General features: G+C 51.1%; 1 protein-coding gene across 4 annotated transcripts in view; it reads left to right on the forward strand.

The window, feature by feature from the left end:
• The window catches only part of TTYH3 (tweety family member 3), a 64,027-nt gene that overhangs the window by 37,936 nt on the left and 10,652 nt on the right, over nt 1-15,439 (forward strand). For 2 of the 4 annotated variants that reach the window (XM_072120322.1, XM_072120324.1), the window contains exons 8-13: nt 4,827-4,882; nt 5,550-5,642; nt 5,777-5,869; nt 5,949-6,085; nt 7,423-7,599; nt 11,445-11,520. In XM_072120322.1, the coding sequence (XP_071976423.1) occupies nt 4,827-4,882; nt 5,550-5,642; nt 5,777-5,869; nt 5,949-6,085; nt 7,423-7,599; nt 11,445-11,520 (632 nt within the window). The remainder of the gene's footprint in view (nt 1-4,826; nt 4,883-5,549; nt 5,643-5,776; nt 5,870-5,948; nt 6,086-7,422; nt 7,600-11,444; nt 11,521-15,439) is intronic. The other 2 variants (XM_072120325.1, XM_072120326.1) reach the window with 2 other exon arrangements.

A 15,439-nucleotide genomic window follows, 5' to 3' on the forward strand; every position in this document is an offset into this window, starting at 1 on the left:
CGCTTCTGCTGCCCTCCATGCACACACGTCCGCGTCCCCCCGCCGCTCACACGCTTCTGCTGCCCTCCATGCACACACGTCCGCGTCCCCCCGCCGCTCACACGCTTCTGCTGCCCTCCATGCACACACGTCCGCGTCCCCCCGCCGCTCACACGCTTCTGCTGCCCTCCATGCACACACGTCCGCGTCCCCCCGCCGCTCACACGCTTCTGCTGCCCTCCATGCACACACGTCCGCGTCCCCCCGCCGCTCACACGCTTCTGCTGCCCTCCATGCACACACGTCCGCGTCCCCCCGCCGCTCACACGCTTCTGCTGCCCTCCATGCACACACGTCCGCGTCCCCCCGCCGCTCACACGCTTCTGCTGCCCTCCATGCACACACGTCCGCGTCCCCCCGCCGCTCACACGCTTCTGCTGCCCTCCATGCACACACGTCCGCGTCCCCCCGCCGCTCACACGCTTCTGCTGCCCTCCATGCACACACGTCCGCGTCCCCCCGCCGCTCACACGCTTCTGCTGCCCTCCATGCACACGCGTCCCCCCGCCGCTCACACGCTTCTGCTGCCCTCCATGCACACGCGTCCGCGTCCCCCCGCCGCTCACACGCTTCTGCTGCCCTCCATGCACACGCGTCCGCGTCCCCCCGCCGCTCACACGCTTCTGCTGCCCTCCATGCACACGCGTCCGCGTCCCCCCGCCGCTCACACGCTTCTGCTGCCCTCCACGCACACGCGTCCGCGTCCCCCCGCCGCTCACACGCTTCTGCTGCCCTCCACGCACACGCGTCCGCGTCCCCCCGCCGCTCACACGCTTCTGCTGCCCTCCACGCACACGCGTCCGCGTCCCCCCGCCGCTCACACGCTTCTGCTGCCCTCCACGCACAAGCGTCCGCGTCCCCCCGCCGCTCACACGCTTCTGCTGCCCTCCACGCACACGCGTCCGCGTCCCCCCGCCGCTCACACGCTTCTGCTGCCCTCCACGCACACGCGTCCGCGTCCCCCCGCCGCTCACACGCTTCTGCTGCCCTCCACGCACACGCGTCCGCGTCCCCCCGCCGCTCACACGCTTCTGCTGCCCTCCACGCACACGCGTCCGCGTCCCCCCGCCGCTCACACGCTTCTGCTGCCCTCCACGCACACGCGTCCGCGTCCCCCCGCCGCTCACACGCTTCTGCTGCCCTCCACGCACACGCGTCCGCGTCCCCCCGCCGCTCACACGCTTCTGCTGCCCTCCACGCACACGCGTCCGCGTCCCCCCGCCGCTCACACGCTTCTGCTGCCCTCCACGCACACGCGTCCGCGTCCCCCCGCCGCTCACACGCTTCTGCTGCCCTCCACGCACACGCGTCCGCGTCCCCCCGCCGCTCACACGCTTCTGCTGCCCTCCACGCACACGCGTCCGCGTCCCCCCGCCGCTCACACGCTTCTGCTGCCCTCCACGCACACGCGTCCGCGTCCCCCCGCCGCTCACACGCTTCTGCTGCCCTCCACGCACACACGTCCGCGTCCCCCCGCCGCTCACACGCTTCTGCTGCCCTCCACGCACACACGTCCGCGTCCCCCCGCCGCTCACACGCTTCTGCTGCCCTCCACGCACACACGTCCGCGTCCCCCCGCCGCTCACACGCTTCTGCTGCCCTCCACGCACACACGTCCGCGTCCCCCCGCCGCTCACACGCTTCTGCTGCCCTCCACGCACACACGTCCGCGTCCCCCCGCCGCTCACACGCTTCTGCTGCCCTCCACGCACACACGTCCGCGTCCCCCCGCCGCTCACACGCTTCTGCTGCCCTCCACGCACACACGTCCGCGTCCCCCCGCCGCTCACACGCTTCTGCTGCCCTCCACGCACACACGTCCGCGTCCCCCCGCCGCTCACACGCTTCTGCTGCCCTCCACGCACACACGTCCGCGTCCCCCCGCCGCTCACACGCTTCTGCTGCCCTCCACGCACACACGTCCGCGTCCCCCCGCCGCTCACACGCTTCTGCTGCCCTCCACGCACACACGTCCGCGTCCCCCCGCCGCTCACACGCTTCTGCTGCCCTCCACGCACACACGTCCGCGTCCCCCCGCCGCTCACACGCTTCTGCTGCCCTCCACGCACACACGTCCGCGTCCCCCCGCCGCTCACACGCTTCTGCTGCCCTCCACGCACACACGTCCGCGTCCCCCCGCCGCTCACACGCTTCTGCTGCCCTCCACGCACACACGTCCGCGTCCCCCCGCCGCTCACACGCTTCTGCTGCCCTCCACGCACACACGTCCGCGTCCCCCCGCCGCTCACACGCTTCTGCTGCCCTCCACGCACACACGTCCGCGTCCCCCCGCCGCTCACACGCTTCTGCTGCCCTCCACGCACACACGTCCGCGTCCCCCCGCCGCTCACACGCTTCTGCTGCCCTCCACGCACACACGTCCGCGTCCCCCCGCCGCTCACACGCTTCTGCTGCCCTCCACGCACACACGTCCGCGTCCCCCCGCCGCTCACACGCTTCTGCTGCCCTCCACGCACACACGTCCGCGTCCCCCCGCCGCTCACACGCTTCTGCTGCCCTCCACGCACACACGTCCGCGTCCCCCCGCCGCTCACACGCTTCTGCTGCCCTCCACGCACACACGTCCGCGTCCCCCCGCCGCTCACACGCTTCTGCTGCCCTCCACGCACACACGTCCGCGTCCCCCCGCCGCTCACACGCTTCTGCTGCCCTCCACGCACACACGTCCGCGTCCCCCCGCCGCTCACACGCTTCTGCTGCCCTCCACGCACACACGTCCGCGTCCCCCCGCCGCTCACACGCTTCTGCTGCCCTCCACGCACACACGTCCGCGTCCCCCCGCCGCTCACACGCTTCTGCTGCCCTCCACGCACACACGTCCGCGTCCCCCCGCCGCTCACACGCTTCTGCTGCCCTCCACGCACACACGTCCGCGTCCCCCCGCCGCTCACACGCTTCTGCTGCCCTCCATGCACACACGTCCGCGCATCTCCAGAGAGCGCCATGAAATATTCAGCGCTCCCATCACTCCGGCATCAGGAGACGTCTCAGGATGTGCAGAGGAGAAGGAGGGGGGGGGGTGTCTTGAAGATTGGGAGGAACATTTACTACCCGGGGCTGGACATGGCCGTGGGTCTCCATTGTCTTTGTAGCACTGCTGCGCCATGTTATGGCTGCTCATGGAAGAACATGTCACCATGTGCTGTGCTGGGTGTAGAGCAGATCCTATCCCCTCCTCCACCTCTTCTGTCTTCCTATCTCCCCGCGCTCCCTCTCTATCCACCTCCTAATGTATCTGTTACCCTCCATCACTATCCCCTCACCCCATCCTGTCTCCTTCTTTCTATCACAACCTCTAACATCTCCCCACATCCCTTTCTCCTCCTTCCCTCTTTTACATTATTCCGCTCTCTCCCTCGTTCCTCCACACTCTTACCCTGTCTTTATCTCCCCCTGTTTTTTTTTCTTTCTTTCTTTCTCTCTCTCTCTCGCTCTCTCTCGCTCTCTTTTGCTCGCTCTCTCTCGCTCTCTTTTGCTCGCTCTCTCTGACATGATGACCTCTCTCCCTGGAGTCGGGTCTGGCAGGTTTCCTTCTCCTGTAGTAATATAATGGTGAAGCTGAAGTAAGATTAGACTTAGGCCTCCACTGTACGGGCTCTTATCTGCACAAGCTCCGGGTGTGCGCTCCATCCCTACATGTCACCCTGCTGGATCAGTACTTTGGGAGTGGGCCGTGTCATTACAAGGTGCCCACCCACAGTGATTAGTTGTAATCTTTTGGGTAAACCTGGCAGAAGTTTAGTTTCCTTGCATTGAAAAAGAAAGAGAGTGTATGGGGCACAGCTTATTTGGTTTAATCTTATAGCGGTAGTGAACGGGGTATGTATGACCCTTTTAGCCAATTCTTCTTATGGAAAGTGTCGCATATAAGTAAATGCAAGTGGTGGTGCTCAAAATTCTGACTGGCACAGGACAGAGTATTCAAACTTCAAGGGAAGAAGGAGAAGAAGATTTGGCACTCACCACGTGATAAAGTATATCTTCTTTATTTCTTACATCGTAGACATCATAAACAGGTACCACATAGACAGGGGGAGGAACGTGACAGCGCGGGAGCGCTAGTTAGGGACGACTCGTTTCGCGCATCAGCGCTTCATCTTGCCTACAATTCTTGGCGTCCTCGTTGGGTTTTTAAGCCCCTGTTTATGATGTCTACGATGTAAGAAATAAAGAAGATATACTTTATCACGTGGTGAGTGCCAAATCTTCTTCTCCTTCTTCCCTTGAAGTTTAGTTTCCTTGCAGCGCCACCACAGGGGAAATGAAACATTACACCCTGCACGTGCCAATCCATGGGTTGTCTGCGAGGATCCTAGAGGGCCGTGACCTCTGGTAGTAGAGAGACCGGGCCGTGACCTCTGGCAGTAGAGAGCGGTAGCTGGAGACGCCTGGGTTGGCGGCTAATTTATTATGTTCACTCCTGTAAGATCTTTCCACGTTCCCTGGGGTCTCCGGCCATCACTGGAATTAGCGGACTCAGGACTCTTATCTCCTAAATGGTGACTGTTCCTGTAAATGAAGTTGCGGTGATGTAGCCAGACATCCATTTACCCTTCCCGCTGAGTGTAATCGCCCTCCTAGCAGTGAGAGATGCAGACGCTCTGTGTATATCTAATGTAAAAGGTTTTCCATCCTCGCCGATTCCCTGCGGTCCGTCGGATCGCCTCCTGCCTTATGCTGATAAGCCGCAAATCATCCGGTGTCACGGCTTCTCCCGCAGAAGGTTTAGATGTATTAATATATATTAGGTTTTTTTCTTTTTTCAGAAATCTTAAACTACTACCTGTCCTGTAACCCGGGGTCCACTAATCCTTTCCAGCAGGTAGGTCCTTCCCTCCGCGGCTCCTTACATAGAGACGAGTCAGCAGAATATTAATGCGGATGCTTAATGTGATGATGTTTTTATATAATATGCTCTTACATAGGTGCATTATATTCTAGAAGGAAGGAAAGCGGCTTCTCTGCCAGATAGAGAGGGGTGCAAAGATATCATTTTCTATGATTCAACTATTAACTATTGTAATATGAGGCTGATAAAGCAAATAGTCCAAGAGATGTGATAATTCAGTATATTGAATAAGATGACTGCTTTAAGCACAGGAGATGCTGTTTACTTGTTACCAGGACTTGGTAAAAGCCTGTGAGTCCTGCCCCCACTTTTAAAAGGTGGGCCTCTGAATACTGCTTCCCTCACCCTCCCATTAAGAGAGCCTGTGAGTCCCGCTTCCCCCTCCTATAGAGCGTGAGCCTGTGAGTCCCGCTTCCCCCTCCTATAGAGTGTGAGCCTGTGAGTCCCGCTTCCCCCTCCTATAGAGTGTGAGCCTGTGAGTCCCGCTTCCCCCTCCTATAGAGTGTGAGCCTGTGAGTCCCGCTTCCCCCTCCTATAGAGTGTGAGCCTGTGAGTCCCGCTTCCCCCTCCTATAGAGTGTGAGCCTGTGAGTCCCGCTTCCCCCTGCTCCTTATAGATTAAGTCTGTGTCTCTCTTGTAGATGCTGTCGAGCGGCCACAAAGCCCTGGTGGAGATGCAGGATGATGTTCTGGACCTCTTGCGCTCCGCAGTTAAAGATTACCCCAAGTCTTTGGTAAGAGGGGAGCCTCCATTCATCTGTCACATTGTCACGACACTCCTCCTGACACATATTTGGACTCCAGCAGGCCTTGGCTTTGAAATATTAGAAATATTGCCCAGGGATGAGGTGTCATTTGTTTCTCACAGGATAAACTGGTGAACATACAAGGAGTCCTCAACTCCACCGAAATCAACCTGCAGCATCTGACGGCTCTGGTGGACTGCCGTGGCCTGCACCTGGTAAGCGCCACGCGGGCAGTGCCCACTAATATTATATGTGGTCACAGCGGATGAAATGCAACATGTGTGTTGTCTCCAGGATTACGTCCAGTCTCTCACTGGTTTCTGCTATGACGGCGTGGAGGGGCTCATCTACCTGGTCCTGTTCTCCTTCGTCACTGCGCTTATGTTCAGCTCTATAGTGTGCAGCGTCCCCCACACCTGGCAGCAGAGGAGGTGAGTCTGTGACATTCTCCCAGTGTCTCCATGTTTTCCTATAACTTCTTTCCTTGATGAACCTTAAAGGGGTTGTCCGATTCTGGCAAAAATCAGACGGCGGGCGGGGAAGTGGGGGTGGGGGGTGGCAGGTAAGTATTTAAAAAAAAAAAAAGAAAGCTCCTCTGTCGGTCCCGCCCCACTTTCTCACTGGTCCGTTCCCGTGTTTGTTTACAGGGGGGAGGAAGCTCTGCTGAGTTCGGATGAGCACACCCGTCCCTATTCCCAGCGCTGTATCATACGCTTAGATATGGGGACGGGTCGGACCAGAAGCTGAACTCAGCGGAGCTTCCTCCCCCCTGTAAACAAACACGGGAACGGACTAGCGAGACTGCAGCGCAGGACCCCAGGAGCAATGGAGGAGGTGAGTACAGCTTTCTTTTTTTAATACTTACCTCCCCAGCCCGCCTGCCTTTAAGGGGGTTGTTATCCCTTATCCACAGGATAAGTGATAAAAATCTGATCATCATGTTCTCAACCCATAATGAGAACATCGGCGCCAGTCACCATGATTGATGGAGCAGCGAGTCTGGGCACCCTGTCCCCATTTCCGGCACTCCCATAGAACGGAGAAGCTGCAAGCTCAACCGGCCGCTCCATCATTCAATAGGATTCCCCATTTTCTGGTGAGCAGTGGGGGCACTAGCCTTAGGATTCTGTAGGATGAAATAAATTAAAATTGTGTCAACTCCTTTGAAGGGGTTTTCAAAGAAACAGAAAGACACTTCAGGGGTCAGGTTTTCCATAACAATCCTGGAGCAGTCGTCTGGTCTCCGGATCATCAGGATGCTGTGTGTACTCTAAATGAATGACCGGTAACCACTGAGGCTCAGTCACCATGTACCATTCATTTCTATCACAATATCATCAATTTGGACCAAGGGACTATGATATTGGACCATAGGGATCCTCCAGAGTTTAGAAAAGTTTAGAAAACTCCTTTAAAATATCCGTTCCGCAGGGTTCATCATAGGATGGGTTAATGGTTAAATGCTAATGCATTCAGCATACTGGAGCGGTATGATGACTTGCACACATTGTCATTGTCTATAGGGCTGTGCCCGGATAAGTCATTGCCTCCATTCTAGATACATTTCTAGCCATTCTGTATTCCAGATTCTTGTGCATCTCCTGCCACCTAGTGGTTGTGCAGCAGATTGCATCAATTAAGAATATTTGCAGTGGAGATGTGTCCTATACATAGATCTCTCCTCTTCTTCTTAGACGCCCCTTTTAGCATTGGGGGCTGCTATTGGGTAAGACGTGATTTCATCCATGTCCTTCTCTTGTCTTATCAGAGGCACTTATGAAGACGGGGACGAGGAGGCCACGACGCCAGGGACTCGGCAGACTCACGACAACCTCTACAGGGTGCACATGCCCAGTCTGTACAGCTGTGGGAGCAGCTACGGCAGCGAGACGAGTATCCCGGCGGCTGCGCATACCGTAAGCAACGCGCCGGTGACGGAGTACATGTAAGTGCGCCTTGTACATGGGTGGGATGTATGTGGCAGAACAACAAGATTACATGACCCTTTATATTTGGCGTTGTGATAAATAACTCAGGGAATCCATTCCTCCATCATCATGAGTCTTTCGTGCTACATTCCACGTTTTTGTAAAGAACGTTTTTTTTTTTAAAAAAAGGGAATTTAATGTACATTTACTATAAATAAAAAAAACTTTCTTTAACCCCTTTGATGATCGCAACTTTTGCACCAGACCAATCAGTGGTGACCAACTTTACATAAATGAATAGTTCAAGTAACTATAAGAAACTTCTTCTTTCTCTGGGTATCAGGCTTCTTTCTTCCTCTCTCTAAACTGTTCATTACTTTACAATTTCTTCTCAGTCTGTCTTGGTCTCCTGGGACAGACTGTCAGCTCATCGAAGTATGAGATTACAGCTGGCCATAAAATTTTGAGGGGGAAGTGGGAGGAGCTAAATTAAAAAATTTAAAAAAAAGCCCCAGACAGATGCTGCTGGAGCTAATAGTAAGTTACTATCCTGCCCCAAGTGTTTTATTCAACTCTTTTTGTAATTCCTTTCATAATGTTTGTGACTGAATGAAAGAATTATCAGGTTTTGTACCATCCATTAATCTGCAGTGCGAAATCGATGTTTGTGGTTGTCCCTTTCTATGTAAGGTATTGCCAAGATAGTGTAGGTTTTGCTATTTGGTTATTATTTGTCAGGTTTTATTTTTGCTACTAATATATTTAGTATAGCAGGTGCGAGGACCTCAATTGTTGTTTTTTTTTTCCTTGCCAACCCCTTTAAGGGTGTTCTCCTTCTGTCCTGTAGTGGACATAACAGTGGTCACACACGTGCACTATTGGTCCATTCACCCAGGAGACTTACAGGATTCCTATTCTGACCGGATTGTATCACCAGCGATTAGACACATCCTCTGAGTAGGGGGATACCGTATAATTTATGTATTTAAGCAAAGTTCTAAAGAAGTAGACCCCGTTGTATCCAGGCTAGACAATGCTCTGTGAGCTAAAGAGCTTTATATCTAGAATGACACATTGTAAGCAGCTTGGAGAAAGATGCAATTGTATCCACCTCTCAGCTGAAAACAGGACTAGCAGTGTAAAGGTTAACAGCGTCTGGATGGAAATGAGAATGTTAATCAGTAATAACGTTTGGGACAACCCCTTTAGTGATGTCAGCAGTTTTAAAGGGCATGTTCATGTCAACTAACTGCTTGTTCAGCGTCTGGTAAAATTAGAAGTAGTGTTATGTAGGATTTAAATAGTCGTGGCTCCATAAATAATCACATGTGGCACCAGCTTCATCTGTGAATGTGGTCATCCATTATAGAATAGCCCTATGGGGAGGTATATCTGGTATATCCCCATTTATACTACTACATATGGACCACATCCAGGGGTCTGCTGCTTCCATCATGATAAGTACAACTGGGGAATCTGTATGTAGAATTAGTGACTCGCCACAGATATATTTTACTAAAAATGAATATTTTATTTTTAGTAAATTTATCCTCCAAATTAAGTTCCTTTCTTAATAGATTAATAGCTTTGCTGCTGCTTTGCTTCTATCACCGTTACCCAGCTGGCTGCTGGCTTTGCTCTCTGTATTTCGCCATATTACTTTGTGTTAGGGATAGGAGCAGGGCAGGGACACTGTACAAGGCACATCAGAGTGTGGGGAAGGGGAGAAACATGACAGGGGTGGCCTGGGGGTGAGTGACCGAGCACATGGAAGGCTTAGAGGAGATCACACAGACTGTGTATGAGTGTACAGTGTAAGGGGAGCACACAGCAGACTATACAGGTGGACTGGGCTATCACAGACTGTGTATGAGTGTACAGTGTAAGGGGAGCACATAGCAGACTATACAGGTGGACTGGGCTATCACACAGACTGTGTATGAGTGTACAGTGTAAGGGGAGCACACAGCAGACTATACAGGTGGGCAGGGCTATCACACAGACTGTGTATAAGTGTACAGTGTAAGGGGAGCACACAGCAGACTATACAGGTGGGCAGGGCTATCACACAGACTTTCTACGAGTGTATAGTGTAAGGGGAGCACTTAGCAGACTATACAGGTGGACTGGTCTATCACACACAGTATAAGGGGAGCACACAGCAGACTATACAGGTGGACTGGGCTATCACACAGACTGTGTATGAGTGTACAGTGTAAGGGAAGCACACAGCAGACTATACAGGTGGGCTCGGCTATCACACAGACTGTGTATGAGTGTACAGTATAAGGGGAGCACACAGCAGACTATACAGGTGGACTGGGCTATCACACAGACTGTGTATGAGTGTACAGTGTAAGGGAAGCACACAGCAGACTATACAGGTGGGCTCGGCTATCACACAGACTGTGTATGAGTGTACAGTATAAGGGGAGCACACAGCAGACTATACAGGTGGGCTCGGCTATCACACAGACTGTGTATGAGTGTACAGTATAAGGGGAGCACACAGCAGACTATACAGGTGGGCTCCGCTATCACACAGACTGTATGAGTGTACAGTATAAGGGAAGCACACAGCAGACTATACAGGTGGGCTCGGCTATCACACAGACTGTGTATGAGTGTACAGTATAAGGGGAGCACACAGCAGACTATACAGGTGGGCTCGGCTATCACACAGACTGTGTATGAGTGTACAGTATAAGGGGAGCACATAGCATACTATACAGGTGGGCTCGGCTATCACACAGACTGTATGAGTGTACAGTATAAGGGGAGCACACAGCAGACTATACAGGTGGACTGGGCTATCACAGACTGTGTATGAGTGTACAGTATAAGGGGAGCACATAGCAGACTATACAGGTGGACTGGGCTATCACACAGACTGTGTATGAGTGTACAGTATAAGGGGAGCACATAGCAGACTATACAGGTGGACTGGGCTATCACACAGACTGTGTATGAGTGTACAGTATAAGGGGAGCACACAGCAGACTATACAGGTGGACTGGGCTATCACACAGACTGTGTATGAGTATATGGAGAGGGAGCACATAGCAGACTATACAGGTGGACTGGGTTATCACACAGACTGTGTATGAGTGTACAGTGTAAGGGGAGCACATAGCAGACTATACAGGTGGACTGGGCTATCACACAGACGGTGTATGAGTGTACAGTGTAAGGGGAGAACACAGCAGACTATACAGGTGGACTGGGCTATCACACAGACTGTGTATGGAGAGGGAGCCATTTGTTTGACGTGATTGTGTCAGTACCGGGCATAACAGATCCTTGATGGACTGAAGGAGGTGAAAACTGATGATTACATTCATATCCTGGCCACACAGACCTCACATACATCATGTTGTAAAGGTGGAGAAGGATTAGATTTGTTTAGGGGCTACAGTGGTGTTGGAAATGTTCCCATATATAGAAGTGTTTGGCTCTATGCATGTTAGGAGATGGTGACTGGAGATCCACCAGCTACAAAACCACCCAACCAAATTTTTCTGTAATTTGGGCCATATGAGAATTTTGTGGGGCCAGAAAGGGGCACCTTAAGATTTGGGGATTGGGGGCACTTGGTGTAGCTGTACCCACTATTCCCCCTTGGGCAGGGCACCTGCTGTATCCTCTTATATAAGGAGCTTTCAGGTGAAATGTCTATAGTGTCTCCAGTCTCCTCCTCCTCCTATAGGAGGCTACGTGCTTAGCAATCGTTTCTTATTAACCCTTTAGTAGAAGGCTGCTTTAGACTGATGCGTTCTTTTAAGCAGAATCTGTTTCTTGTCTCCATCTCGACACCTGGATTCTGGAGCCACCATTTCTGATCAAGGTGTTTCCATTTTTGCAGGAGTCAGAATGCAAACTTCCAAAATCCCCGCTGTGAGAACACTCCTCTGATTGGCCGTGAGTCACCTCCTCCTTCAGTAAGTTTTGTCGCCACTTCACCCCCCATTGTACATCATCACGGCAGAGCTGACTGTGTGTTAGGGCTCACTGCTGCCTGTAGGAATGCAGCTCAGTAGCGCCTCCAGTAGGAGGTAGTGAACACTGACGCGTTTCAGGCTTGTAGCTATTCATAGGATCACAGGAACAATCGGCACTAAACACGAAATTTGTTGGCATCATATAAGCGTTGGCGCATTGCAAAATAACCAATGCCTTAAAGGGGTGGTCTTGACTCATAGCTATGTGTCCGAAACCTACACCCCTTACCAATCAGTCACTCCAGGCTACATTCGGTGTCAGGTAATAGACTGGATAGAGCAGAAGACTTGGTCCATAGTAGAGAGTCAGGGATGGAGTACTGCAGGTCTACTCCTATTCCCTTTAAATCATTGTAAAGCTGCAGACTCCCCCCAAATAGGTTATCAGGGGAACAGATAAGCAAGTGTTAAAGGGAAATTTAAAGTTTCTTATAAGACCTTTACATTATGTGTTGCATATTCAGACCTTAAGATAGTTGCCTTCCCCTAGCTCCTCTCCGAAACAGCGTTGCTTTTGTGATTGATTGCGTCCGGTATTGCAGCTCATCCCTGTTTTAAGCCGAATCACTCCCTGTCTGGACCCCTCACACCTCTATAACCTGGACGATTGTAGAAAATGTAGGTCAGGAGGTATTGCGTTTGTTTTAGGAAGGAATTTGGCCAAAAGTATGTGAACCCCTCTGCCTCCCATCCATACGTGCTTGTGTCAGCATCTCATTCCAAAGCCATGGCCATTTACATGGAGTTGCTCTCACTTCTGTTGATATTACATACCCCCCCCATCTAGGGGGCTTTGATTTTGGAAGCAGAATATCGAAAACATATAACAAGAGGGATTAGCACTGGCGTTGGGATGAATTGGAGCTAACTAAGTACAACCAAAGGGGCTTTTAGGGACACTAAACAGAACAAATATCCCCCTACTCTGTCCAGGGCCACAAGTGTCAGGTCCACTAAGTCATTACTTTTTCCACAAACTTACCATAAATCAGTAGGATTAGTAAAAATAGTAAAAACTTAGTAATACAGTATTTTTATCAGATGAAAGTGCTTCTTTCTCCACTTACCTGGGTCTATTCCTTCTCCTCCCTTTTGCCCAAAGTGAAATCTCTACAGTATTTGTCTTGATCTTCCAATTCAAACTGCAACTTACAGAAAGATCTAATTACAGCTCTCCATGGAATGCTATTGCACGTTGAGGAAGAGTTGAGTAACAGAAAAGCAGAGAGAAGCTAAAATGCTGGAGCAGCTACTGGATTCACATCAATACTTCTCAGTAGTATGGTGCTGTGTGTGTCAGAGAGATGGGAAGCGGAGTCCAATGCCTTCTCCATGTGTTGTATTGCTCCACTTTTCTGACTCTATTCCTACTCCACCCTCCTGCCTATACTGAAATCCCTGCAGAATTTGTCTTGGTCTTCCAAGACGGATTGCAACTCACAGGTAGATTGCATTACAGCTCTCCATGAAATGCTATTGAGTGTAGAGAAGGAGCTGAGCAACAGAAAAGCAAAGAGAAAGTAACATGCTGGAGAAGCTTCTGGATTCACACCTATAACTTTCAGTGGTAGGGTGCAGCTCCTTCTGAGTGCGTCATAGATCGGAAGCAGAGTCCAATGCCTTCTCCATGTGTTGTCTTGCTCCACTTTTCTGACTATTCCTATTCCTCCCTCCTGCCTATACTGAAATCCCTGCAGAATTTGTCTTGGTCTTCCAAGACGGATTGCAACTCACAGGTAGATCGCATTACAGCTCTCCATGAAATGCATCCGTACCTCTCAGTTGTATGGTGCAGCTCCTTCTGAGTGTGTCACAGATGGGAAGCTGAGTCCAATGCTTTCTCCATGTGTTGTCTATGGAGGTCTTCATATCTGCTAGGTCAGGGAAAACCGAGAATTAGAAGGAGCCTACACATTGAAAAACTGCTAAGAAAAGGTCCAGAAATAGTGTTATATCACCCAGGGCGGGGTATCTTGTGAATGGTTTGAGTGTTTTAGAATTGGGCAACACTCCTGAAATATCTAGGAGCCTCTCGAAAACGGGAAGGACCTCCGCTCCTGCTTGACCTTCATGGGTGACTTTCTCCATTTTGCCATCCCTATGTGGGCCTATAGGATTCCCAGAGGATTTTAAGCAGGTTACCCATAACCTTTGTTTGCTATAGGTTGGGGACTTTTATTTCTTCAAAACTAAACCAATGGCAACCGCATTAACCTGTCCAAGAGCGGAAATCTTCAGATGTAGTTCATCCTTCCCTGTAATGGATGTACACCATGTCGTTCTTGTGTACACTATTCCATGTTGTATCTGTGATTGTTACTCCTTTTCTTTTTTTGGGTACTGAACTCTGAATCCACCTGTAGTTTAGGTGTAAAATTCTGCTTCCCTGCAGCCACCACTAGAGGGAGCATACTAGTTTATAGGAACAGTATGCGGTAGACTCTTTAGCTCCCCCTATTGGTGGAAAAAATCAGGCAAAATGTCCTCATTTATAATTCAGGAGATCTGTAAATGTAAATTCTTTAACAATTCTGGAACGAAAACCCAATTCTATAGGCATCTTCTATGGATTAGGTATCGGATACACAACATATCACTGATAAAGGCCATTGATCCAGTATGACATTTATGAGCGATGTTCCTTACACGAATCACATACAGAATGGATTTCCTGCTTTCGGAATTGACAGATGACCCCCTGGAGCCCCGACAATCTCCGCGTCTGCCTTCTCCCCCCTGGGGGCTGCTCATTAAAGGGAATAATGAAGAAGCAAATTGAACGGTCATGCAAGACTTGGCTAATTAGGACTCATTACCCTCATTGCGTCTCTTCTATAGGAATGGTGAAGTTTTGTTTCCATACTGGTCAGTGTATCCAGTGTGGGGGGGTCTTTATGTATCAGTAATGCGGATGATGAGGGTTATTGATTGCTGGTGATTACCTTAGACCTGCTCACCAAATACTTGATTAATGGCCATAACCACCCTCTTCCCCCATACACATGCACGCTCAGCAGTTCTCAAAGTCTGGGTTTAAGACGCTGCCAGACGCGTATCTGCTGGTAACTTACCTCCAGCATGTCAGATACTCCTTACCCCCTATATCTACCAGCAGGAGAGAGTCCTGCCATACACATTACATGGTCAGTCATCAGGATCTGTGGGTTTGTCCAACATTTATTGTAATGTTTATGGGAACATTAACCAGATGGCGAAGGGTCCTCAGGTTACTAGGTGATGGACAATGTGGGACATGGTTGGTGCAATAGTCAAGAAAAGCGGTGTAAAAGGAACCTGCCAGCATGTTTGTGAATACCTTTGTGAATCTTGTTAGTAGCAGCAGAACTGTGAGAGTTGGACTTATATTCCAGGATTGTAGCTTCTGGGGGGGTGTCTTCACACTGCTGCATTGTCTTCTCCACAACCCTTCACCTCTGCTCTGAGTTACTGCTGCAGTATTCAACCGGAAAACTTACAGCATTTACTCAGAGCACATCATGGAGCAACTCTGTTCAGAGATCTAGGAGCACAGCAGTGTTAGGACATGCCAAGTCCTAACAACTTACATAAAGTTATGATTACATGTCTCGCCTTACCTTACACTGCTGCTGGGCTTCCTTTAAGGGTATGTTCACACTGAGTTTGTTTCATTTTGCTTCCGAAAAAGCCTGAGAAAAAACTTGTCTCCTACAGTTTCTCCTATGTAGCATTTGGCTCAAGTGAATCCCATGGCTCAGTCTCTGGTATCGGCTGCAGGGTCCAATGCTTTGCCAATGTGAACATACCCTTATAGTGTAGGAGATTCTACAATGACCCAGTTCTGAGTATTTGATCCCAAAATCTGTAGGAGACTCATTGA

Source organism: Engystomops pustulosus, chromosome 8 (genome assembly GCF_040894005.1).
Source record: "Engystomops pustulosus chromosome 8, aEngPut4.maternal, whole genome shotgun sequence".
In the NCBI taxonomy this organism is placed as follows: domain Eukaryota; kingdom Metazoa; phylum Chordata; class Amphibia; order Anura; family Leptodactylidae; genus Engystomops; species Engystomops pustulosus.